At 41.3% G+C, this 25,606-nt stretch overlaps 1 protein-coding gene across 20 annotated transcripts in view; it reads left to right on the forward strand.

Moving 5' to 3' along the window:
* LOC147027055 (uncharacterized) overlaps nt 1-25,606 on the forward strand; it is a 138,559-nt gene that overhangs the window by 51,034 nt on the left and 61,919 nt on the right. For 17 of the 20 annotated variants that reach the window (XM_085883180.1, XM_085883179.1, XM_085883181.1 and 14 more), the window contains 8 exons: nt 5,153-5,197; nt 5,656-5,691; nt 5,836-5,871; nt 6,016-6,060; nt 18,166-18,210; nt 18,518-18,589; nt 19,848-19,928; nt 24,206-24,268. In XM_085883180.1, coding sequence (XP_085739306.1) covers nt 5,153-5,197; nt 5,656-5,691; nt 5,836-5,871; nt 6,016-6,060; nt 18,166-18,210; nt 18,518-18,589; nt 19,848-19,928; nt 24,206-24,268 — 423 coding nt within the window. The remainder of the gene's footprint in view (nt 1-5,152; nt 5,198-5,655; nt 5,692-5,835; nt 5,872-6,015; nt 6,061-18,165; nt 18,211-18,517; nt 18,590-19,847; nt 19,929-24,205; nt 24,269-25,606) is intronic. The other 3 variants (XM_085883183.1, XM_085883182.1, XM_085883172.1) reach the window with 2 other exon arrangements.

Raw genomic sequence — 25,606 nt, forward strand, 5'->3', positions numbered from 1 at the left:
TAAAAAATTACCCCCGTGTGGAGGTGACGGTCATCTCTATAATACCACAAGTTCTCAATGTTCAGTTCAGGTAACCGCGAAACAGTCCAAACTAACCGTTTAGTTTGAAATAGTTCACAGAGATACACTTGGATAATACTACTAATGACAAAATTAATAAATATGTATTGTTCATTTAGTACCCGGATTAACACATCAGAATCACCAGTAAGTGCAATAAGTGGTTTTCCGGTCCGTCCACTCTCTGGGGACATTTCACTTCCGGTTGTAGAAAAAAACGAAAAAATAGGCTTAGCTCTCGGAGATTATGATAATCCTGTAGGTTATTCTTCACTGATTATAATGCAACTTTCAGAATGAAAATTGGTCAAGTATTTATAGAGATCTTGAGGTTTGAAAAATCGTTAGAGCTCGCAAATTCATTAATTATTAATTTCACAGAAGTTTCGTGACACTGCACAAAGTAACATGTCAGGTACAAACAAACATTTTGTATGCCAGATTCATTAATTATGGAATGTACTCATTGATATATTAATCAGAAAGCCCGAAGCATGTAGCATAATTTATCACTTCTCCCATCATCCGGGATCCGTGGCCTCGCCCCACAGCCTGCAGCCCTATGTCCGCCGGTGATTATGTTGGATATCGGCACGATCGAGAGGAGCCTGCGAATCATCCCTGCTGATGCACTGAATTGATGCAATCGTTCGGCCAGAATATTCGTTGTCAAGATGTTGCGTGATTAAATCACCAATACAGTCACTCGAATTTATACCGCCGACATACTTCTTAACAATCACCTTCGCCCCAGAAACCACAGTCAATCTGAACCACGCTGGCCACTGCTCAGACGCCGTGACCGGACGACTGCGCAGTTCTACTGCGCAGTTTGGTTAAAGATGACTCGGCATTTTGGCGCGCGCTCACGAAATTATATTTTGAAAATAAATGCCAACGTTTACATTTCGGGTTTTGAAACTTTTGCACCTTCGGCGGAAAATGTATAAATATAAAAGGCTAAAAATGTGTTTTATATTTATATTTCATTTCTCCTTCCTTCTTTCTTTGCGAATCGCCTCGGCGTTTTTGGCCATCTTCCTGATCACGTGACGATCAAACGGGAAGGAAATTCAAAAATCTGTCCAGTTAGATACAAGATAATATTTTTTACTATCATAATCAATAAACAGTTGTCGAATATCTTGTGAAATGGCAGACGAGATAGGTTTTGAAAATGGTGATTTTTATAACTTACGTGACCTCGTCCCTGACCTTGAACCCAGACAAAAGTTATATCGTTGTGCAACACTCATCGACCTCTACCCACATACTAAGTTTCATCAAGATCGGAAAGAAAAATTGTTGACGTACGTACGGACGGACGGACATTTGGTCCGGCTTTATTAGGTCATCTCGGCAGAGATGACCTAAAAAGGAACAGCAGAAAGAGGAGGAAATGCAAACAGCAGGGTCGACGGAGAAAATAAATGGAGACGGAGAGCAAGGGATGTGTGGGCAAGGTTAGGGGGTAGGAGAGAATGCAGGTGGTGGATAAGATGGATACAGAAGCAAACTCTCAGGAAGGAAGAATTGAAAAAAAAAATTGGAGGGGGGGGGGGTGGGTGGGGTGGTTTAATGAGTGTTGAAAAGATCATGGTTCTGGATGGGGGATGATCTGAGATGGTGGGAAACAGCTGTGTTGAAGACCTGGAAGTAACAATGAGTTTGAAGAAAATGTGTAAGTTGGTTCCACACATGGGAAAAAATAGAGGAATAAATGAGTGAAGGTGAGCAGTGATTCTGGATTGTGGGAATTTCACTAGAAGGGGTGTGCTGGTGGACCATGTGTGCCCTGTAGATACCTGGGATAGGGGATGGGGAGATGGAAGAGGGTGCAAGACCAGAAAGGAGGTGGAAGAAGACAGAGAGACCACCAACCTGTCTGTGATGGCAAAGTGATAGGCACATAGTCTCGGCTTCATTGCAGGAGATTCCAATGATCTTGAAGGCCTTGGTTTCCACAGCATCAAGCAATCAGCAAGGTGTGAGGCAGGGGTGCCAGCCCAGAGGGGAGAGCAGTATTCCATCACGCTGTGAATGAAAGCCTTGTAGATGGATATCGTAGTTCAGGTGTGCCAAGAAAGGACTGCACGATGGAGAATGCCCAGTTAGCCACTGGCTTTGGAGGCTAACTTTGAAATGTCGTTGTTCAAGAAAGATAATGGCTAATAGTGAGCCCCAGTAGTTTCAGTGACTGAACTTCTTCAGGAATGTTGTGAAGAAAGTGGATGGGAGGGTTTACCTTATGGACCTTTTGGAGAGAGTTAGAGTGTGTGTGATTTATTATGATTAAAAGACCGATTTGAAGTGTTTGACCAGTTTGTGATTTTGTCAATTTCTGAAGAAAGGAAAAAAGCTGCTGCCTTCTATCTGAAGAATGAAGGATGTTATGACAGAGGGTGGAGTCATCAGCAAATAGATTAAGGGGATTTTCCAGAGAGTCAGAGAGATCATTGATGATAATCATGGAGAGCACTAGGCCCAGACCACTGCCTGAGGACACTTTAGCCTTGACAGGGAGAGGAGATGAAAGGATTCCGTTGAGAGCCGCACGTTGGCTGAGAGAAGAGGAAGTCAGTAATCCAAGAGTAGAGTTGGCCTTGGATGCAGACAGTTTGGAGAGTAAGGCACGATGCCAGACTGTATCAAAAGCTTGAGATATGTCCAGAGAGACGGCCCTGATATCCAGAGAGAAGGCCCTCAAGATATGTCCAGAGAGAGACGGCTCTGATATTGATATTGAAACAGCCCTCATGTCTGATATTGAGGGCCTCCACCATTGTTGGGAGAGTAGTACAGCATGTCCAAGGTAGAGTGACCAGGTCTGAATCTGAATTGATGATCTGCAATGAGGTCATTTGGAGAAATGGAAGGATTTTATGTCAACTGCGATGATGGATTCCATGACCTTGCTGATGATTGAAAGGAGCGAATAGGTCTGCAGTTAAGGGGATCTGTTGTTGCACCTTTTTAATGTAATGCTCTGATGTTGGCTGATTTCCAAGCAGATGTAATATGATCTAATGTAAATGACAGGGTGAAAAGGGCAGAGAGGAGATGCGCAAGAACAGCAGAGCAGGTTTTTAGAACACGTGAGTTGATGCGGTCCGGTCCAGTTCAAGAAACTTCTTGACCTCCGAGTCGAGGATTGCCAGAAACTTCTTCCCCTTCTCAGGTGCAAAAGGAGCAGTTGTGTGTAACTGGGAAGGGTGGGTACAGACAGAGACAGAGACAGAGACAGAGACAGAGACAGAGACAGAGACAGAGACAGAGACAGAGACAGAGACAGAGACAGAGACAGAGACAGAGACAGATTGAGATTGAAGTCCACAATATTTGGAAGTAAACACAGAATTGAGACATTCGACCTTCTCACTTGAGGAGTAGGCTGTGGTTCCATTTAAAGAGAGGGAAGGGATGGAAGGGGATCATAATCCAGAGACAGATTTAATGAGGTGCCAAGGATTTAAAGGAGGGATACCAGTTTGAAAGTTCAATCTTGAGATTGGACAGATGTTGTTTTCTGGCTCTTCTGCGAGTGGACACACACTTGTCGTGGGCTTTGCAGAATGATCGGAGGTTTTCTTCAGTTGAATTACTCAAGGAGTAGAGTGAAAGTTGTTTCAAGGCAACTGCCTCACCACAGGATTGAGTGTACCGTCAGGGTGTGAAGCCGAGAGGGGTGGGACGAAGAGGAAGCTGAATGTGGCTGTGGGACGAGAGAGAAGCAGGAATGGGGTGGGTAAAATAACACCACTTAAGGTATTGAATGCATATTGGTTAACATGAGCAGATTGGCGGGGGGGGGGGGGGGTGGTTAGGTACTGACATGGACGGGTGTGACACCATGAATGGATGTGAAAGATAATTTATTGTTGTGTGCACATAACATCTGCAAAATGGATGTCTCAGGATTCACAAAATGGATATTTAGGAGTGAAGCATTTAGCAGTGAAGAGGACAGGCCTAATGGGTATTTGTTTTCTGAACCAGGGCCTGTCGCCCAGGTTCCCACTATCTATGATGCTGCATACTCTATCAAACCTTAGTCCTTCAAGGGAACGCAGAGCTGGCTTTTGTGCAACAATTGTGGAAAATTTGTATTTTGCCTCCATAACCGTGCATATACAAAACCTTGCGGGTGCAAATGGTCATAAACATGGACGCTGCAAGAGAAAAGTGTTCATAAACATGCATGCTATTGGAGAAAAGAGGCCCAAGTAGCTATATGGACCAAAAGTAGGAGTGGACTTTATGGCCAGAGGAGGTGGTATGTTTTTGACTCATATTACTGACTACTTGATGTAATATTGTCATAAGCCTTGGAAGCATTGTTAAGTTTGATTAATCTCTGAACCATTCATCCTCATGTCATTTGAACAACTTGCATGCTCCGTGAGTCACCACTTAAGATGAGCTTTTGAAGACTTTTGTTTTATTATGAACACTACGAAGGCCAAAACAATCATTTTGGCTGTTTTCGTTTTTTTAAATTCAGGTTTAAATTTGTGGCCTTCGCAGTGTTAAAGGAATGCACATCATTGACTGTCTTGTATAAAGGCCTTCTTTATTTTTCATTTTGTTTTTAATCAACATTTTCTCACCAATGGATTGCTGTTCCGAACTGTTGGTTCGGTTGGTAGGTTCAGGTCCAGTCGTTGGATCCAATCAGCATTCTCAAACACCTTTTATTTTGAGATCTTGAAAACAGTTCACCCTCTCCAGATGTTTATTGGTGTTATACAAATCCACATATTGTACAGTACATACCAAGTCCACATACAAATAACAAACTTATAGCCATCTTGTAGAAACAAGCTTATAATGCACTTCACTAATGTCATTTGTACGTACAATCTCTAGTAAATAAATTGCATGCATATTGGATCACATGATCAGGTATCTGACACTTTTTATGAAACATATTCATTTAATACATACATTTCTGCATTGCAATAACTCGGTCAAAGTAATCTCCAAATTTTATAGCTTTTGAGCGTTGTGTATGCAAAGGTACTTCCTTAAGTCCGTATTCCCCTTACATCCCCTTCACCATCTCCTCACCCCCACACACCCTACTTTCTCACAGGGTGATGCTGGAAACCTGGGATTAAAAGGGAGGCAAGGAGAAAAGGTAAGTTGTAAAGCTATATGAGTTCCTGTAGGCAATCTATAACAACAAGGGCCAATCATTCCTTGTTAATTTATCGATTTTTGTCATTTCAGATCTTTCTATTCAATGATCTTTTCCAGAATTGCAATTGCAGCATTACCCAAACCTGAATCATGCAAAATAATTGTTTTACTTTAAGTGGATTTGGGTTAAAGATACCGGTATGATATAATGTGACATAATATTGATCAAAGAATATCTGCTAAATGTTCTCGAGCACAATATTAACGTTCAGTTTATAAAATAACAAGTCGATTTAATTTGATTGAAATGTTCCAGAAATATTTTCATTTGTTGAAATTGTATTTTCATTTGTTGTAGTTTTATTCACAGATTAGGTCATGGCTGTAAGTGAGTCGACTTGTCTGTCTCTCAATTTTTTTGTCACTCTTAATGTCTCGATCTCTTTTCTTGGCAAGGGTCATAGTGGTCTTCCTGGCCTCCCTGGGAGGAAGGTAAGTTTCCAGTTTAAGTGTCTGGTCATGCCAAAACAACTAGACAAAGCACAATTTCATCATTTTTACATATTCTCACCTCTTGTTTCCTTTTTTGTCATTGCTGCTGCTTGCTCTTTACATCTATATCTTTCTTGACATTAGGGTGATCCTGGAAGTCAGGGTTTCCCAGGGCCAAAGGTAGGGGGCATCTTCATAATTTGCACGTAACCTAATTCTGATTTTATTTTGCTGTTCTGTTTTTTTAACCTACGGTCTTGCATTCACTTCACCAACTTTTCCAAATTTTTTTTTTGTGTCACCATCATCATGGCGATACTCAAGGGTGATAGAGGATATGTAGGTTTTCCTGGAGAGCGAGGGCAGAAGGTGAGTTTTATTTGATTTCCTTTCACTCACCAAGACTGCCAAACTCCCTCAACCTGCTGTGCTGATTTTCTTGGCCTAAACAAGTCTGCTCTCTGCTGTGATTTGCATGGGTCCGTTTGTCATGAGTGGTCCTTTATATGTTTTTACACCTTCCTGTCTTTTTTCACTTTGTACTTTTATATACTCTCTCCTGCCACACAAGCAAATATAATATTAAGAAATGTAAAAAAAACCAAAAACTGACACATATAGGAGAACGCTATTTGGCCCATAATGCCTGTGTCATATCCATATCTCCCATCAATTGATATATTAACTTGTCTTCTACATACTCAGATCATTCAATCAAAGATAATTAAACTATTCGCACATGAAAGTGAGTATGACGTAGAGAGATTGTATGACCAAATTAGCCATTTAGCTCCTGTGCGAATTGCTCATTGAAAAAAGCCAATTGTGTGAGTTTATCTCTGACCACTGCATGGCTGCACAATTATGAGGCAGATCATTACATGTTGAAACACACACACACGCACACACACACACACACACACGCGCACCATGAATACGTCACACGTAGCAACTTGGGTGATGAATACAATGATTGAGTTTTACCTTGAGTGAGTAAATGCACATATCATTGGCATTATTGGAATGTCCTGTGATTAAGCCAAAGGACCAGACCTGTTGCTCTAAAACCACAAATAGGTTGGTGACCGCTCTGTTTTTATACTGCCCCGCTTCAGCTGCTCTCCCTCTGCCCTCTGCTCTCTCAGGCCATCCAACCCCACTTCTCCAAGATATACACATTCTTCCAGTTAACTTCTCCAAGTACAGCTCCCAAAATCAAAGCTTACCGCACACCTCCACTCTTTTGTTCCTCTTTTCTCTCAGTTGTGGAAGGGTCTTTCTGAGACTATTCAATCTCATTCTTCCCTTCCTGGCTTTAAGCAGGTGGTGTGCCACTGTCTCTTATCATTTCTATTCCCTTCCCTCCCCATTGCACTCCCTCCCTCTTCCCCTCCCTATCTTCCAACTCATTCTCTCTCTCTCTCTCTCTCTCTCTCTCTCTCTCTCTCTCTCTCTCTCTCTCTCTCTCTCTCTCTCTCTCGCTCTCTCCCTCTCTCTCTCTCTCTCTCTCCCTCCCTCTCTCTCTCTTTTCCTCTTCTTTCACTTGCTTGTGTTGGCCAGGCCAGTTGTGACACCACTGCTCCACTGTCAGTATGTTGCCTTTTCAACCTCTGCCACTTCGCTCTTCCATGAGCCAGATCTTATTTATACCTTTATCTTCACCTTTATCAAGTTATACCTTTATCTTTACCTTTATCAAGTTATACTTTTATCTTCACCTTTATCAAGTTGCCCCTTTATCTTCACCTTTATCAAGTTGTCCCATTATTTTCACCTTTATCAAGTTGTCCCTTTATCTTCACCTTTATCAAGTTTTACCTTTATCTTCACCTTTATCAAGTTGTCCCTTTATCTTCACCTTTATCAAGTTGTCCCTTTATCTTCACCTTTATCAAGTTATACCTTTATCTTCATGTTTATCAAGTAATACTTTTATAATGGCCAACATCTTACGTGCCTGCCTGCATGGCAGGGTGTGTGTGTGTGTGTGTGTGTGTGTGTGTGTGTGTGTGTGTGTGTGTGTGTGTGTGTGTGTGTGTGTGTGTGTGTGTGTGTGTGTGTGTGTGTGTGTGTGTGTGTGTGTGTTAGATAGCTTTTTTGAATGTTGTTCTAAAATGACTGAAGGCGAGAGTTTGCGAAGGACAATCATTTTTGTTGTTGTTTGATGTTTCTGCTTGCCTTTTGCGAATGGCAAATGTTCACCAAAGCCAGAGATTGTTTTCATTTTATTCCAATATAAATCAAATACTATTTTCCTTTTTTTCAAGGGGATATCTCTTGTGGCCGCAACATAATGTTTTCCTACTATTCCAACCACAGAAATCGAATTCTATTACAGAAAACGTTTTTCTTTGGACCCGGGAGATTAATCGATTTTGTCATTTACCAACTTCTCCACCATGGCCAATAAAATTGCCAACTGAGGCCGACAGTGCTGTGATGATGGGAACACACCAGATTACAACACGTTTTGCCAGTTGCTCGTTGTTTTACCAGATGGAATTTAAGTAAAATGTTTAGTTTCCAGAAATTGCTAAAAGACTTCAGTAACCCATGGGCCTCGATTTGTTTTACAGTCATAAAAAAAGCAAGCACCATGGACTACACGTGCTTTTAACACCCTGCGGCTGAAGGGGAAAGCTCTGCCAAAACAAGCGATGCAGACCGGACTTAAGGCTGAGCTGCAATTGGTCTTGCATGGAAACACTAATGAAAAATGATATTTTGTGATAATTTGACTTCCCCTCACCCAAGCGTTTGTTTTTTCTAATTTAAATGCTACGATGGAACACGTTCGTTCTTTGGGGCTGAGCGATGCCTGGCAGCAGAAACCCGGACAACTCATGCAAACAGATTGAGAACAGAAGGCAGTTAGCATGGATGGATTCAGGGCATTAGAAACATTGTTCCAGTATTTCCAACTTAATGCATTTACTGCGTCAGATTATACTTAGCAGCCTTCTCCTCACTCACCGAAAGTGTATTTACTTTTTTCTTGGCCATGGTTGCAATAAAGTACATTCTAGGGACAATCTAATTATCTTTTTGTTCGCTTCATAAACTATTACTCAAAAGACAATGTTGAGGACCTTGTTTATTCATTCGGCAAATAAATAAATTATCGAGGGCTCACTCTTTCGTGAATGTGGGAACTTGTACGATGGAACATTATTATCTAATCGATGAGCTACTCCTGTTGATACGGAATACTTTTGAAGACAGGGTTGAGGCTCATGAAGAAGCAAAACAATGGAGGATGAGAGTGTGTCAACCAGCAAGGAAGAGCAGAGATGAGTTATCAGCATTGAGCATAGTGCAAACCACCTCAAATAGAAAATGAGTTTTGCACGAGACGGTGAGTGGAAGTTAAAAGATCGAGGATTGTGGGATGTAATGGGAGATGACATGACATGACATGACATGACAGTGAGCTGCTATCTTGAAGTATTTGAGAATAGAATGTGATTTGACTTGCTTCGGGAGACGATTCCATGAATTAGAGAAAATAGGGACTAAGGTGGTGAAGGTGAGAGAACAGCATGGAATTTGGAAAGTATGCAAGAATGAACATGTTTATCTCGGTTGGGCTGGGAGGGAAGGAAGGACCGCAAGAGCAGCGAGTGCAATACCGGATGAGAGATGGTACAGGACTGAATGACCTCTATCTAATCTTACTTAGGGGTGGGTGTAGCACTATGGAGGAGTTTGTACAAAGATCGCGTGTAGTGCAAGTACATTAATAGGCACTGCTGTATTTTCATATGAATTGACAGGGACTTCCAAAGACAATGGACGAATGGACAGTTAGTGGAATTGAAACCCGGGATCACAGCAGAGTGAGGTCTTTGCTCAGATGGGATCGCCAAACGGGGAAAGCCAAAGCTCTCCTTCATAATGCAGCACTTTGCTTACACATTTCCAGTAGATAATTTTATTGTGGAAACAAGTTTGCTGGGGGATCAAATCGAGAAACGAGATGACTCTATTGTTTGGATGCTTTCCTCTGAGATTTCTTACAAGCTAATTATCTGTGATGATGATACTGTAGGAAATTCCTGATCCTTTTTATTTTATCTTTAAGTTTCCAAAATCTAGGCTCATCATCATCGTCATCATTGTTGTTGTTGTACCATTCGTCATCACACTGGGTGGTTATGCTGGGTGGTTTGCCTTTGCTTTTTGAGTTGTCAGGGCAGGATTTTGAAAATTGTTTGGGGTGCCCATGACAATTCACCTCCTCCTCACAAAAGACACCACTGAATGTTTAATGTCCATGAACAACCATCACTGGCTGATGGGTCTTCTGGTTTAATATCCCCCCTGATGGATGGTGCATGTAGGCTGCAGAACACCAGGGTGTAATTTTATAGTTGTGTCAAAATTCAAGTCCAGACAAGACTACTCAAATGCCTGTACAAATACATATAGACTATCCCACCAGCCATCTGCATGCCTATAGAATGCAAAATGCGCAGACAGGTTCTGATTGAGCAACAAATATGGTTATTATGATATTTGTGATTCCCTGCTGATGACTTCTTTGCAGACGGTCCACCCTTTGCCATCGCATCCCTCATCTATCATATAGCAGATACCAGCCTTTCCACTCTCTGCAGACGTTGGTAGAATCAGTAGCTGGTCCAACAGTTGGAATATGACTTTCAACCCTGACAAATCTCACACTCTAAATTCTGTTTCTTTGAAAGGACCATTTGATGAACTCTCTCATTCACTTCTGAAACAAAACTCTTGAAGAGATTGTCACTCAAAATTTAGGGCTTCACCATCATACATGATCTTTCTTGGGCAAACCACGAATCCAAGTTTGCCTCCAAAGCAAGCTGCCGACCAGGCATCCTCCATCATGCAAAGTCCTTCCTTGGCAAATCTGAATTTTTATCTGAAGGTCTTCATCTGCACCTCAATGGAGTAATGCTCTCCTGTTTTGGCTTGCACCCCTTTCTCATACTCTGCACTTCTTGATGCCATGGAAACCAAGGTCATAAAAACCATTGGAATCTCCCATGATGACCCTGAGTCTCTGGGCCAGTTACTTTAACATCACAGACCGGTCAGTGGCTTCTCAGTCTTCTTCCACCTCCTATCTGGCCTTGTGCCCTCCGCACTTTCCTTTCTCTGCTCCTGACACCTGTCCCTTGCCTCCATTTTATTCTGGGTGCAAGCAGTCTGCTAGTAATCCACTTCTGGTGAACTCCCAAAAAATCCCGGCTCACTGCTCACCTCCACTCATTTGTTCCTCTTTTTTCTTGCCTCTGTCCAATCTCATTCTTCCCTCCAGTGCTTCAAGACAGCTCTTCACCACCATCTCAAGTCAACCCCTCATCCATACTCACGATTTTTTCTACCCTCATTAACCCTCCCATGCCCCTTGCTTTTCAGCTTATTGTGTGGTGTTCCCTCTTTCTCGCCCTATTTTCCGTTATTTTGCTCAATTTCTGTTTCATTCCTGGTTTTCCTTTCTACTTGCTGTGTTTGAGCCTGTATCTATATTGTTCACCTGTGATGTCGTCGTTTTGCTCTTCTTGCTGTCATTGTTCCCCATTGCCCATTATTTTTCCAAGTGTTCCTCTGTTGTGTCCCTACCTTGCTGTTCGTCTTTTCCCCTCTTTCCACTGTGTTCTTGTTCTGTGATGTTCCGGCCCATTCTGTGTTCGAGCTCTTCCATGAGCTTTGACTTTGTATCCAAAAAAGATCTTTTTTATCTTTAACCAAAATAATATCCCACAAAACATGTGCGGTGCATAAAAACTCGATAAGAATAATACATATATATAAATATATCATCGCGGTGGAGAAATGGAAAAATGTTTCGTTTGAGAAATGTCATTAAACCTTGCCGGGGAAAAAAAAACGAAAGAAAGGCAAAGCAAAGGGATGAAAAGCAGACAGAGGAAAAGAGATGAGAATGATTAATAAGAATGCTTTTGCAGCTTTTACTCAGACAGACTTGGCTGCAGTTGCATGGAGAAACACGCTCCTGTCTTGCGCGGGACGCAACTCTGCCGTGGGAAGCGATTTTGGTCTCAGGTTACCAGCATGACGGCGCCCTGACTCCGCTACCGCAATACCGGCAGCTCTGACGTTCGGAGCTGACTGCAAAGCATGGCTCGTTAGCTCCCTAGCCTCTCCTTCCTCGTTAGACTGCCATAGCAGTCTGTTTGTGTTTCGCGAAATGTGAGCTGCACGATATTTGTTCAAATAGAGGCTGCATTTTCAACATACTCCTTTAGTCTTCTTGTTTCACCATTCCTTACCCTTACATTACATTGCTCTTGTCCTCTCTCTTTCTCTTTCTCTTTCTCACTCTCTCTCTCTCTCTCTCTCTCTCTCTCTCTCTCTCTCTCTCTCTCTCTCTTTCTCTTTCTCTTTCTCACTCTCTCCCTCTCGCTCTCTCTCCCCCACATCCCTCTCGCCTGTCTACTCCCCCTCCCTCTTTTTTCTGTCATTCTCTTTCAATGTCTCACTCTCCATCTCTCTAGCTGTTTCTATCTCCCTCTCCTTCGCTGTATGGTGTTTTGTGTTTGCCTCCATTGATTAATTCCGAGTGACATTCAGCTCCACTCCTTCGTTTTTACCCTTCATGGAGATGGTGTCACATAGTGTACAAGCTGTAACATGGCAAGCACTGCATTTTAACCTAATTTGTCTTGCTTACGACACCTTAAAGCAGAAACACGTGTCCAAGAGTGATGCTTATAACGCCGAACTAGCACACTTCTCCTTAGGGGTTGGTGTCTTTGTTTGAAACATCGAAGCAAATATCACTCGCTGTTGATCAAAACTGATCAACTTACTTAAGGCTCAGGATTGATGATTTTATTTGAGGCTTCCTCACACTTGTTTGTTCAATGTATGTGTTGGCATTTAACATACAAATGAGGTATTTGCTCAAAGCAGCCTTCATGTGGTTACCTCTGCCACCGAAGGTGGATGGAAGTTATGTTTTCACCCCTGTCTGTCTGTTTGTCTGTGAGTAGGATATCTTAAGTTATGGATGAATTTGAATGAAACTTGGTGGACAAGTTGGGTGTGTGTGTGACAAGGTCGAATTGATTCGATTTTGGTGAAGATTCGAATTCAGATTGGAGAATTTTTAAAGTGATTCTTCATCATTGAGAGATGGGGCCAAAAACGATGTAGTACTGTATAGCATGATGTTTCAAAAATGTATTGGGCCCGATATGTTCTCGTGGATCAGACATCATGTGGCGGAGGTGTGTGCACTCTACCGAGTGCCCTTATATTTTAATATAAAATGGACATATTTTTGTTACAAGTTGTGGACTTGTAACTCTCATAAAGTTGTGGACGGAATATGACAAAACTTGGTGGATGAGTTGGGTGTTTGACAAGAACAAGCTGATTAGATTTTTGTGAAGGTCCAGATCCAGATTGGGCTTATTCTTGGGATACAAAACGTAAACTGCTCAGTGTGGCAGAGGTACGTGCTCTACCAAGTGCTCTATCAAGTGCTATGCTTGTTTTCCAATATAGCAAGCCTTGTAGCAAGCCTTGTATGCTAAGCTGATTTTATATTTCGGATTAACCTTCATTGTAGAAACAAGCATCCTTTGTAATGACCATGAATTTCGGCCTTGGGGCCAAGGTGTTAGTGTATTGTTTTGACAGGTTTTCATGGCCTTCTTGGTAAAGTGTGCTGGCTCATATTTGTCAAACGTTTCGATGTTCTTTTTGAACTTTAAAAACAATAAAATCGATGTTTCATCATCGAGAAGCATGCGTGTCTCAGAATAATGCTTAAAATACAGGTTTGCATGTTGTTGTCTTTGGTAATTTAAGGAGGGATTTCTCTCAGGATTGGTTAATTACGTTTGCTTGAAGCTATCCCACATCCTATTAATCTTTACATTAATTTGTCGATCAAATGTCCTCCTTTTCAGTGCATCTTTTGTGTCTCCGTGTTTCTTTGTGCGGTTACCCATCTTGCAAGGATTGACAAGGAACTTCAATGCAGGAGTAGGTCATTCGGCACATCCAGCCTCCAAAATCCTGCCAATATCTAAGTACCCGACTGTGCCCCACTGCGTCTTGATATCAAACTGAAATTTAAACTTATCTACTGTCTCTGCTGCCACTACTTTTCCAGGGAGACAATTCAATGCATTTACTACTCTCTGAATGAAAGACCCTTACCTTACGATCGTGTTAACTCTCCTCTTCCTACTCGAAGACTGTACAGGAGCTCCTGCTCCTGCTCCTGCTCCTGCTCCTGCTCCTGTCACTGTCCGTTCTTCTGAAGAACTCTTCTGCACTTATTCTTTCCATAAACCTTCATTATCTTAACCATCTCTATCATATCCCCAATCGTCTCCTTTCTAATGTAAAACTCCTGTCTCCTTTGTGCGTCCTTCTCTCAAACTATTTTCGTGATCGATGGTTCCAGGCTCTTGATACTTATTTCTCGCTCAACGTTTTTGCTCTAAACGTTTTAACTCCGTTATGCAGTCTTCTTTCCAACAAAAATAGTCTGTGGCACCTTACGTTAGTCTTTACGTAACCGGCGATTTTACTTCCTTCTATAATTGAGGTTTGTGGCTGAAAACTGGTTTATTATTTCTAACTTGATGCTAAATGACTTCCCAGCTCCTTTCATTGGCAGGTCGAATAGGATTGGAGAGTGCGTGCAGTGGAAAATCTACAGGCTTCTACTCTTCTCTCGATAGCTCAGGCTTTCAGCAAGCCAAATAAACAGTCTGCTTACCTGGAACTTACCATCTGCCTTTTAATTTACTCTTTCCTTCCTTTTCAACACTTTTTCTCCCTTTCATATTGCACATTCTAGTTTTTTTTTTCTAAGTTTGTGCACCGTTCTTTCAAAAATCTTATAAAGATTTTTGTGAAGAATGTTTGGATTTATTAAAAAAAAAATTTTTACATCGTCTCAGGCTCATGGAGCAGCTGTTACACAAATCATGCAAATACATGCAGACAGAAACATTAGACAACACCGGACATGACCAGACTTAGACGGTCAGTGATCTCAGTGGAAGTGAAGTAACTACATTGAGCACTCGGGGTACTGGCGACGCCATCTTGTGACGTCGATTTTCTCACCAAAGTCAGCGGGGCGATTTAAGAGAAATCTCTCCCCATCACCTCTCTCTCCCCCAACTTTCCCACTTCTCCTTCTCCCCTTAAACGCTTTAATCACGACACCAGTGAGTCTGATATTTGACCATAAACATTTATACAGCTTCTGGAATCATAAATATTAATGTTGTTGTTCTTCTTTCGGCTGCTCCCGTTAGGGGTCGCCACAGCGGATCATCCGTTATGATCCGCATACTGATTTGGCACAGGTTTTACGCCGGATGCCCTTCCTGACGCAACCCTGGTCGCCTTCTTACGACACAGGGATAAAGATTGGGGTTTCGCCATGATTCCGGGCTGCCCTACACCCTCTCATAGCGCGGCCCAGCGCAGAGCACCCGTCCTCAAGCGATCCTCCAACCCAAGCCTCCGAGTAGCCGGATTACAGGCGCACGCCACTACGCCCGGTTGGAATCATAAATATTAATATAATATCAAAAATAAATGATTGGCCAGTGACTTGGAATCAATGTCAGAAGCTTCAGCACCCTAGGAATATGTTAACATGAATGCAGGATTATGTAATAGGCAGCTCAGTTATATTTTATTACTTCGGCAGTTAACATAAACATATTCGGGGCCATATACGTACATGATGCGGACGCAACAATGGCAAGATATTTAACACCCATTTCCTCCGTATGCATATCTCTGAGAACATCTCTTTTGAGATTTAACGAGACTATCGATAGAATTCTCTCATATCTCATGAGAAATCAGACGAGATTTTTTTTGAGGTATAAAATCACATCCATCACTCTCCCCCCACCTCCCACACCACCTACATCTCTCATCTTTACAACTGGGGTGTTTTTTTCCATGTTGTGGAGGAAGCATGACTCGGCTGGTGCTACCCTACAGATATAAGTAATATTCCACCTTTAGTTAAGGATAATCCTCTTATTTTTTGGCGCTCTTCGAAGAAGTTGGAGAAATGCCCCAAAGTATCACGAGATAGCGAGACCCCTCATTGCTTTCAAAATGACCCGTGTCGAGCATTGGGAGTATTCCCGACAGCAATAACTGGTCCTAACTCCACAAACTGCATTAACTGTACCATGTGCTTCCAGGTACACGGTCTGTCAAGCTGGAATACTCAGTCTGCATGTCCTGCTATCTTTGCCGTGTAGGGTTTATCTTTGAGCCAACGTGATGCCATGCATGGAATGCGGATGGAAAAAGATGTAACCTGATTTTAATTTTCAAAATATACCACTACTACTACTACTACAACGACAATCCCATATTGGAGTGGGGGGTGGGGGGGAGGTTGAGTGCACTCTTTGAGCGTGGCTCTTGTCTTTAACAAACTGGCTGGCCAGACTGGACCTGTGACTGGAGCATTTTACAATCCAGGCACTTTCACCTGTATATGGTGCAAACACGGAAATAATTAATTAGTATAAACCTGAAATTTTCAGGATAGGCTCAGTTTTTAATTATTTGTCACATATCAAAAGTCCCCAAGTGTCTCATGCGGTCTTCATGGTTAAAGCACCTCGTTGCCTAGCAACCATTCCCACCACTCCCACCCTCCACTCAAAACTGTTATCAAAATGCCTGCATAACAATATACAGTGTGCATCATATATAACTCGGGATGCACTCAAGGGCCACTCTCTGACTTATCCCCAGTTGAATTAAGTGTCTCAACTACGAGTCATCATCCTTAGCGTGTGGTGAGTTAGTGAATCTCAAACCCATACAGTGGCTACACATTGCAGAGCATGTGACATCTCTGCTCATCTGCACCCACATCCACTCATACAGCCTGTGCTGATGTGTTTACCAGTTGTATGCAAACAACAACTACAGAGGCAGAGTTCTTTGGAAATATGAGCAATAAATCTCGATTCTTTCAAGTTCTCTTGACACATCTCCATAATACAGGAATGCAGGTTAGACAGACACGGTCTGATGCTGATATAGTCATTGTGTCTACCGTTCTGGAACTTGCAGAAAGTGAACACACATTGGTATTGGTTGGGACTGACACTGACTTGAAGATGTCTTATTTCGAGTTAGTATAATACATGTCAATAGAATATGTTTTTATTTTGATATTTGTATGCATGGACTCTAAACACAAAATCCAGATTCTGGTTGCTATGCAAAGAGATATGTGTTAATATATGTAGGAAGTAATACATATTGTTTTTCTGTTGATGCAAACATGTTTACATGACATCAGATTGACATATTAGCGGTGAAGTGAAGTTTTATAGTACCCTCAGAACTTACTCAGGTCTTCAAAAAGACATTGCGAGGCAACGAGGTGCTTTAACCATGAAACCCGCACGGGACACTTGGGGACTTTTGAAATGTGATAAACAATTAAAAATTGAAGCTATCTTGAAATTTTAGCTTTATACTAATTATTTCCTGGTTTAAAACTTTTTTCCTGGCCTGTTAGGTCAAACTATTTTTCAACGCATTAACAAGAGTCTTTAAACATGTCACGACACCACTGCTCTGTCCGTCTCTGCGGCGTTCTGCCCCGAAGGCAGGTTCAATGCTGCCAAAGCAGTCTCTGAGCAATAATTACACTGGGTGGTTTGCCTTTGCCTTCCCAGCTCCAGCCAGAGTAGGAATTTGGAATCTGTTCAGGGTGCCAGTGATAACTTGACTTATTTTTTAATTGCTATTATTTTTCTCTGCAAGAATGAGGCTCAAAGAAGAACGAAGTGACAAAGTAGAAAGGAATGAATGAATGAATGAGCAGTGGTGGGATAGTTAGGTACAATAAGCAAGGGATTGAACGAACATAAAAAGAGGAGAGAGTGTGGAAGAGAGAGAGGGAGGAAGGGAGGGAATAGAGTCACCTTCAAGCAAGGGGTTCGGGTTCGGTTCGGTAAGATTAATGGTGCTCCCCCCAAAAAACATATTTGCAACCGAAACCAGGATCTTTAAACGTCCACCAAATGTTTGCAGACAGGTTCCTAGTTTAATGTCCATCCGAGGGATGGAACATTTTACGATGCAACTCCCTACTTGTGAAGCACCATTCCGACAGTTTATAGTCGGGCAAGAATAAAACACAGACTAGACGGCTCGGAGGGGAGTGCGCTACCTCTAGGCAGTCCTATTGTACATGGCGATTGACTGCAAAATAAATATACTTTTCGTTATTTGTTAATGTCATAAACTTCTCAAAATCTATTTTGGCAGCAGCTGTGCATGCAAGTCTTCCAGCAATAATTGTATTGTATTATACAGTCTCTCCTCGAATCTTCCAAACCGCACACTAACTGCAACCTCTGCATCAACATCCTCTTCACATAGCTCTGCACTTGCTCTACATTTTCTTAATTCCCCCCTTTTCTTATTTCAAAACCTTCCTAGGGTGAGCGAGGCCCATTGGGGTTTGCAGGCCTTCCAGGGACAAAGGTATATTGATTGTTTAACCCCTGTCTTCATGTTTGAACAGTCATTTGGCCTGCACTACACCTTGTAGTTAAGGCCTAGGACTCCAGTTTTTTTTCTTGTTTTTTCATTCTTCGTATTTTCTTTCTACTAGATGCATATTCTATGATCCAGTTTTCATTTCCTTGTTTTTCTTTCAAATATGCATTTATCATTCCTCACTTCTTATATTTCCTCTGCTGTTTTCGTATCGTCGTCGTTGCCTTGTCTATTATCCTTCCCACACTTTTTATACCTGCCCGGCCTTTCACGTTCACTCGTACTCATCCAGGGTGAGCCAGGTGTCTCCGGCTCTCCTGGCTTCTCAGGACCACCTGGCTTACCTGGAGATCCTGGCCCCAAGGTGAGCACCCTCCTGCACTCTAATAATGGATTATGGTTCATTTTGATTACATCTCTCTCTTGGTTAACTTTTCCTTGCGTGTGATAGAATGAGGATAGTTTGTCAAACAGCAAAGGAAAGAACAGCTTACGTCTAAGGGTGTAATTTCCTTGAGTTCAATTTTTGATACAACATCCAAAACGGTTTGACTGATGTATCACATGGAAAAAAATAGATTTATTTCTGCAATAACAGGAATTTGTGAAAACTGATAAGTAACAGAAAGTACAAAAATATACACCTTCTACTTCATAATATTGCAGGCACTATATATATTGCACTTTAGTTTGGTAAACACAAAGATGAATGTCTGAGCTCAACTACAATCAATTCAACACTCGGGATATCATGATAACACCCCGTCACTGTTTATAAAATGGCTGACAGCATGGCCTCTAAACTGTCTAACCTGGGTTTGAATCCCGACCTGGCTATAAACTGTCATCCCAGTGTTTCACAAGCAGGGTGATTCATCACTATGTGTGCTGTCCCACGGATGGACGTTAAACGGAAATCCTGTCTGCCGACATTAGTTGGTGGACGTTAAAGATCCCGCAATGTCCTTTGTGAAGAGTAGGCGAGCTATCGCCGGCAACCTGAGCAAATTCCAAATTCCTGCTCTATCCAGCAGAGGACACTGTGTCAGTGGCACAAAAGCGCCCTCAGCCAATGATGCTACGCTGCAGCCTTATGTTGCATACGAACGAACGAATGATTTGTGAAATAGAAGACGCTCCTTTAAAGCTGCCATATTACTGTCTTACCCTGCACAACCCTTCCCGAAGGAGTGATGCCTTAATAGTTGGAGAACTGTATGTTAATGCTGTTTATTGGTTTGAATATGAGGGTCTTTAAGCTTGATCAAACTTTCAGGCAGATATGAAATGTGATTGATGAGGATATGAACCGAAATAAGTAACATCCAATCCTGTGATGTACCGAATGTACCAACAGGAATGTACATCATTTAATCTGGAAAGTTAACTCATAGTATCGTTGCCTTTGCTGCTTAGTCAGAGGCTTCTGCAGATAAAGATGTAATGTGAAACATCTAATCACAATTACGTCTCATCAATTTCATTTTGTCTTCATACCTTGCCTTTAGTTCCACTTTTAAATGACAGAGCAAAGATAATTGGGCAAAAGGAGAAGGGACATCCATTGAAACTGAAGTTTGTTTGCTGCTCTATTTTTGTGTTTTCCTGTCTGTCATTCTCAGGGTGCCGCTGGCATACGTGGGCTTCCTGGGCCTCTGGGTCTTCCAGGTCTCACTGGGCTATCTGGTCCACCAGCCTTGAAAGTGAGAATCCATCATGATCATAAACTAAATAAGCCTTCATACACCCATTTACCCCCAAACCGATTTTCCTCATTACTACTTAACCTTCATTACCTCTGCCACTGAAAGTGAAGGAGGTTATGTTTTCACCTCTCTTTGTCTGTTTGTTTGTTACTTGCAAAATTGATGATTTTTAAAGTATATTTGTCAGTCGATTTTGTTATTCTGTCTGTCTGTCAATCGCCTACAGGTCACAATTTAAAAACAATCTTCACAAAACTTCACCAAGTTGTAGAGGTAGTCTCAACTGACAAGCCTATTGATTTTGAGGTCAAAGATTATCGAAGGGTCGAATTTATGAAATCGCCATTTTTTTATGCAATTCACTTGAAATTTGAACAGGATTTGCAAATTGCGTCACTGAATTGGGAAATCAATTATTTTTGAGATCAAAAGGTCAAATGTCAACTCAAGGTCAAACTTCTAAAATCATCAATTTTTATCTGAAAAATCGTCAATTTTCATCTGATTAACTTGGAACTTGAACAGCATTTGCATCGTCCATCACTGAATTTGGAAAGCAACTATTTTTGAGGTCACATGGTCAAAGGTCAACGCAAGGTTAATTTTCTAAAATCAGCAAATTTCATCTGAAAAATCGTCAATTTTCATCCGATTAACCTGAAAATTAAGTAGTAATTGCATACACTACCGGTCAAAAGTTTTAGAACACCCCCATTTTTCAGTTTTTACTGAAATTTAAGCAGTTAAAGTCCAGTGAATAACTTGAAATGGTACAAAGCTAAGCGGTAAACTGCCAGAGGTTAAAAAAAGTTTAGGTTACCAGAAACTGAAAAATAATGTAAATTTCAGAGTTGTTAAAAAAGGCCCTTTTCAGGAAACAAGTAATGGGTTAGCAACTGCAGCTGTTCTGCAGCAATGGAAGTAAATTAAGCCTTGAAAGTTGATGCAAACAATTCCTACAGGTGTCCCAACTTTTGTTGATAAGTTACAAACTCTCTGTCTGTATAAAAGCAGTGTTGGAACAGACTGTGTTGCTGCACCCTCTGAACCATTACTTGGACAATATTTCACTGCAGGAAGTAGTATGTTGCTGTCATAATAGCGAGAAAAAGACAATTAACAAAGGAAGATAGACAGACCATTATAACCCTTAAAAGTATGGGTCTTTCCTTTAGAGAAATTGCAAAGAAGCCAAGGTGTCAATGAGTACAGTTTCCTTCACCATCAAAAGGCACTTGAAAACTGGAGGAAACTCTGACAGGAAAAGGTCTGGCAGAACCAAAGCCACAACACAATCGGAAGACAAGTTTCTGAGAGTCAACAGCTTGCGTGATCGGTGGCTCACAGGACAGCAGCTTCAAGCACAGCTTAACACTGGTCGAAGTAGGGAAGTCTCAGTTTCAACTGTGAAGAGAAGACTTTGAGCTGCAGGTTTGACAGGTGGAGTGGCAGTAAGAAAGCCATTGCTAAGATTGAAAAATAAGAAAAAGAGGCTTGCCTGGGCCATGAAGCACCGGCAGTGGACTACTGAAAACTTGAAGAAGGTCTCATGGACCGATGAATCAAAATTTTAAATCTTCGGTTCATCACGCAAGGTTTTTGTATGCTGTCGAGTAGGTGAAAGCATGGTTCCTCAGTGTGTGACACCAACTGTCAAACATGGAGGAGGAAGCGTGATGATCTGGGGCTCTTTTGCTGGATCCAGAGTCGGCAACTTCCACAGAGTGACTTGCACCCTGAACCAAAGGGGCAACCACAGCATTTTGCAGCGCCATGCAATACCCTCTGGTCTATGCCTAGTTGGTCAGGGGTTCATCCTACAGCAAGATAACGACCCAAAATACACCTCCAGGCTATGTCAGAACTACCTTAGAAGAAAAGAACAAGATGGTAGGCTTCAAATCATGGAATGGCCAGCACAGTCTCCAGACTTAAACCCCATCGAGCTGCTTTGGGATGAATTGGACAGAAGGGTGAAAGCAAAGCAACCTACAAGTGCCACACATTTGTGGGAACTTTTGCAACAATGTTGGGAATAACTCTCTGAACACTATTTGATTTCCATTGTAGAAAGAATGCCACGAGTATGTTCGGCTGTTATATCTGCAAAAGGTGGCTACTTTGATGAGTCAAAAGTTTAGATTAAATTTTCTTCAACAAAACGATTCCACGATTTCTTTTTTATCTGCAATTGTTTATTTGTTCTATGCTTTAATTTCAGAATACATTGAATCATTAAACTGCTTAAATTTCAGTCAATACTGGAAATTCGCATTGTACTAAAACTCTATGTATGTGTATATATATATATATATATATATATATATATATATATATATATATATATATATATATATATATATATATATATATATATATATATATATACATATATACATATGTTGTATGTATATGATGTTGTTCTATGACAATCCCACAACAAAAGTGAAATGTCAAAAGATATCATGATTATAATCTTTAAGAGGATTGTGGTGTCATATTGTGACATCGTAATGTGGTGTCATTCCTACCTTGTTTGGTTGTTTGTTTTGAGATTTTATCCCTCATTTAAAGTTTCTTTTTATTATATACATATATTCTTTGCAAAGAACAGGGCAGTCGACCTGAAAGTAATACCATTTTCTTTTTATGTCTGCATTTAAAATTAATGTTCACCATCCATAACAGTCGAAATGCAATATAAAGGTTCTGATGGTTATTTTATGAATGATGGAATCCAGAGAGGAAACTGGGAATTAAAATGTCCAGTTAATTCATGTCCCAAGAAAGAGCATTAGAGGGTGGTGTTCCACTTGGCTCAACATAAATCGAGAATCATTAGAGCTGCAAGCTGTCTTATGCCGATTCACTTTTTTTTTTTTAAACTCTTAAACGTTTCACTGATGTGCGCTATTGCCGGTTTAAATGAAGAAAATTGTATTTGGTCGCATTTTCCATCCAATCATCATTTAAATTTGTTTTGAAAAATTCTCCATCGGTAGGTGCTCTCATGTTGAAAGTTCCGTGTCACTCACTTAAGCAGTTGCAGAGAAAACAAATTTAAAAGCGAATCAAGGCGAAAAAATGAGGGCGGAAGAAAAACAATGTCAGGGCCTCGGCCGATGTTCCAAAACATGTTCAAGGATGGTCGTGGATGCCTATTACGAGTATGTTAATTCTCCATTAAATTTGCCAGATGAGCTGACATCATCTCGTCGAGGTATGTGCACTCACATTTGAACTGTCACCCAGGTGCTTCACATGCAGTGCGATTCATCATTGCGTGCACCGTCCATCGGATGGATGTTTAGCCGGAGGGGCTCGTCTGTGTGCACTGGCTGTTAGTAAACATTAAAAATCCCACAGTGTGTTTCATGAAGAGTAGGCGAGTTATCATCTGCACCCTGAACAAATTTCAAATCGCTGCCTTAAACTACAGGTAGCAAGTGATCTGATCTTCAATATCCTTTGACCCAGTGCACCCTACTTGCTATCTCAGAGTGTGCTTGTTGTTTGGGCAGCAGCTGCTTCACTGTAAACAAATTTGTATTCCCAGGTTGTTCGCATGTCACATGTGAATGGTGGCCATCTTTGGCTGTCAAGGGCAATTACTTAGGCAGGTTTACTTCGTAGTCTGTTGTTGAAAAGATACAGTGAGATCTTCAAAGTCATTAGCAAGTGTAGGAGGGCCAGCATAACGTTTGTTCGGGAAGATGCGATGCTACATGAAATTAACAGATTATAGTCAAAGATTATTTGTTTTACTCACATGCAATTCCTCGTCATTTTAATTGGCCACTGATACACAAAGGTCAGTTTGCCAACTGTGTTATATCCTCCACCCCACTCCAGATCGTCATCATCATCATCATCATCATCATCATCATCATCATCATCATCATCACTTGTCTGTCATTCTCAAGTCAGTTCGATATTTTCATGATTAACAGATAAATGGCATAAATACCTGTTTAGAAGACATTAACTCTCTGAATGGCTCGTCTGGCAGCGAGCAATCCATAGTTCTGCATTATAATTAAGAGTAGAAGTTTATAAGCACTAAAGAAAACACTCCACCTCGAGGTAGTCATAAAAGCTTAAACTGCATCCAGCTTTTTAAATTTTCATCATCGTTTTTAAGCCGTGACTTGCTTCCTAATCTCGAGCGACTCCTGGTGGCTCTATGAGAGGCCTCATAAGTAAGGCCATAATTAATTGAATATTTATGCATACCTGCCTGTGCACTTACATTTGCCTTTCTTTTGTCTGCTTAGGGTGAGCAGGGCCTTCCCGGTCCAATGGGTCCACGAGGCCAAAGGGGCCGCAGAGGACGCCGGGTATGTGTTACCGCACATGTGACACATATCCTTAAAACCTGAGATGAAAAGGGACAATTTAATTACTGCGGATCAACATTGGAGACTAAGCAAGCATAAATGTATCCTCGTTACGAATCCTCCTGAGGTTGAGATGTTATAGATGTCAATGACCTCGTTGGGTAGAACAGGGTGGTTTAAACCCTTTGTGGATGTGGAACTCATGGAATTTGTAGAACTAGGAAAAAGATACTTTAGAGTATGTCTGGATGCTTTTTCAATACACGAATTTAATTGGGGGTTTTGTGAAAATGTAGTCTTAGAAAAGTTAGAAATATAATTTACCCTAAAAGGTCCATATTAACCCTTTCTTTCTGAAACAGTATCTTGGGAAACACAAGATTGGACCAAATTTAATTGGGAGCATCTCTTATAACCTTGTCATTTCCCACCAATAGTTGAAAATGAAACCGGATGATCAGTTGATACTTGGCTTGACTTAAAATGTCGACAAAGTGTCTAAAAACAAAAACCATAGTTCTTTTACAAGTCAACAATCTTAACGGTTTATCGAGTCGGAATTCATTGGTTAAGTCTCTAATTCTATTGTTTAGCTACAGACTTACTGAGCAACCTTGGTATTCAAGTCACAGTAATGCGGCAATTCCAAACAAAGTCATCAAATGCAACTAAGAGTCACAGATATTTTCTTTGTATTATTTCTGATATGAGTAAAACAAACAAACAAACAAAATCAATAAGTTGAACTCCATGTTTCAATGCTCTCAGAATGGGATGCTAATAATCGTCCAAGAATCATGTTTTTTCTGTATATAACGTCATATGTCGTTCAGCTCGGTCGTTCAACATCGAATTATCTAAGAAGTAATAAAATCTGTTTCCTTCCTCAGTATCTATACTTTAAGAGAGGTGTGTGTGTGTGTGTGTGTGTGTGTGTGTGTGTGTGTGTGTGTGTGTGTGTGTGTGTGTGTGTGTGTTGGTGTTTGGTATCTCCATAAGTGAGTTTAAGAAGTTGGAAAGGAGCCCTCCCAGGTCTCAAAGTTGTGTGTGTGTGTGTGTGTGCGTGTGTGTGTGTGTGTGTGTGTGTGTGTGTGTGTGTGTGTGTGTGTGTGTGTGTGTGTGTGTGTGTGTGTGTGTGTGTGTGTGTGTGAGAGAGAGAGAAAGTTGCTGGTTGCTGTTGTTGCTTGCTATCTCCACATGTGGGTGGGTTTCAGGAAGTGGAATGCAGACCAAACAGGTCTCAAAGTATCCCCTCCGGGAACACACACGGACACACACACACACACACACACACACACACACACACACACACACACACACACACACACACACACACAC

Source organism: Eptatretus burgeri, chromosome 5, assembly GCF_056783735.1.
Source record: "Eptatretus burgeri isolate ZD-2024b chromosome 5, Ebu_testis_v1, whole genome shotgun sequence".
Lineage (NCBI taxonomy): Eukaryota > Metazoa > Chordata > Myxini > Myxiniformes > Myxinidae > Eptatretus > Eptatretus burgeri.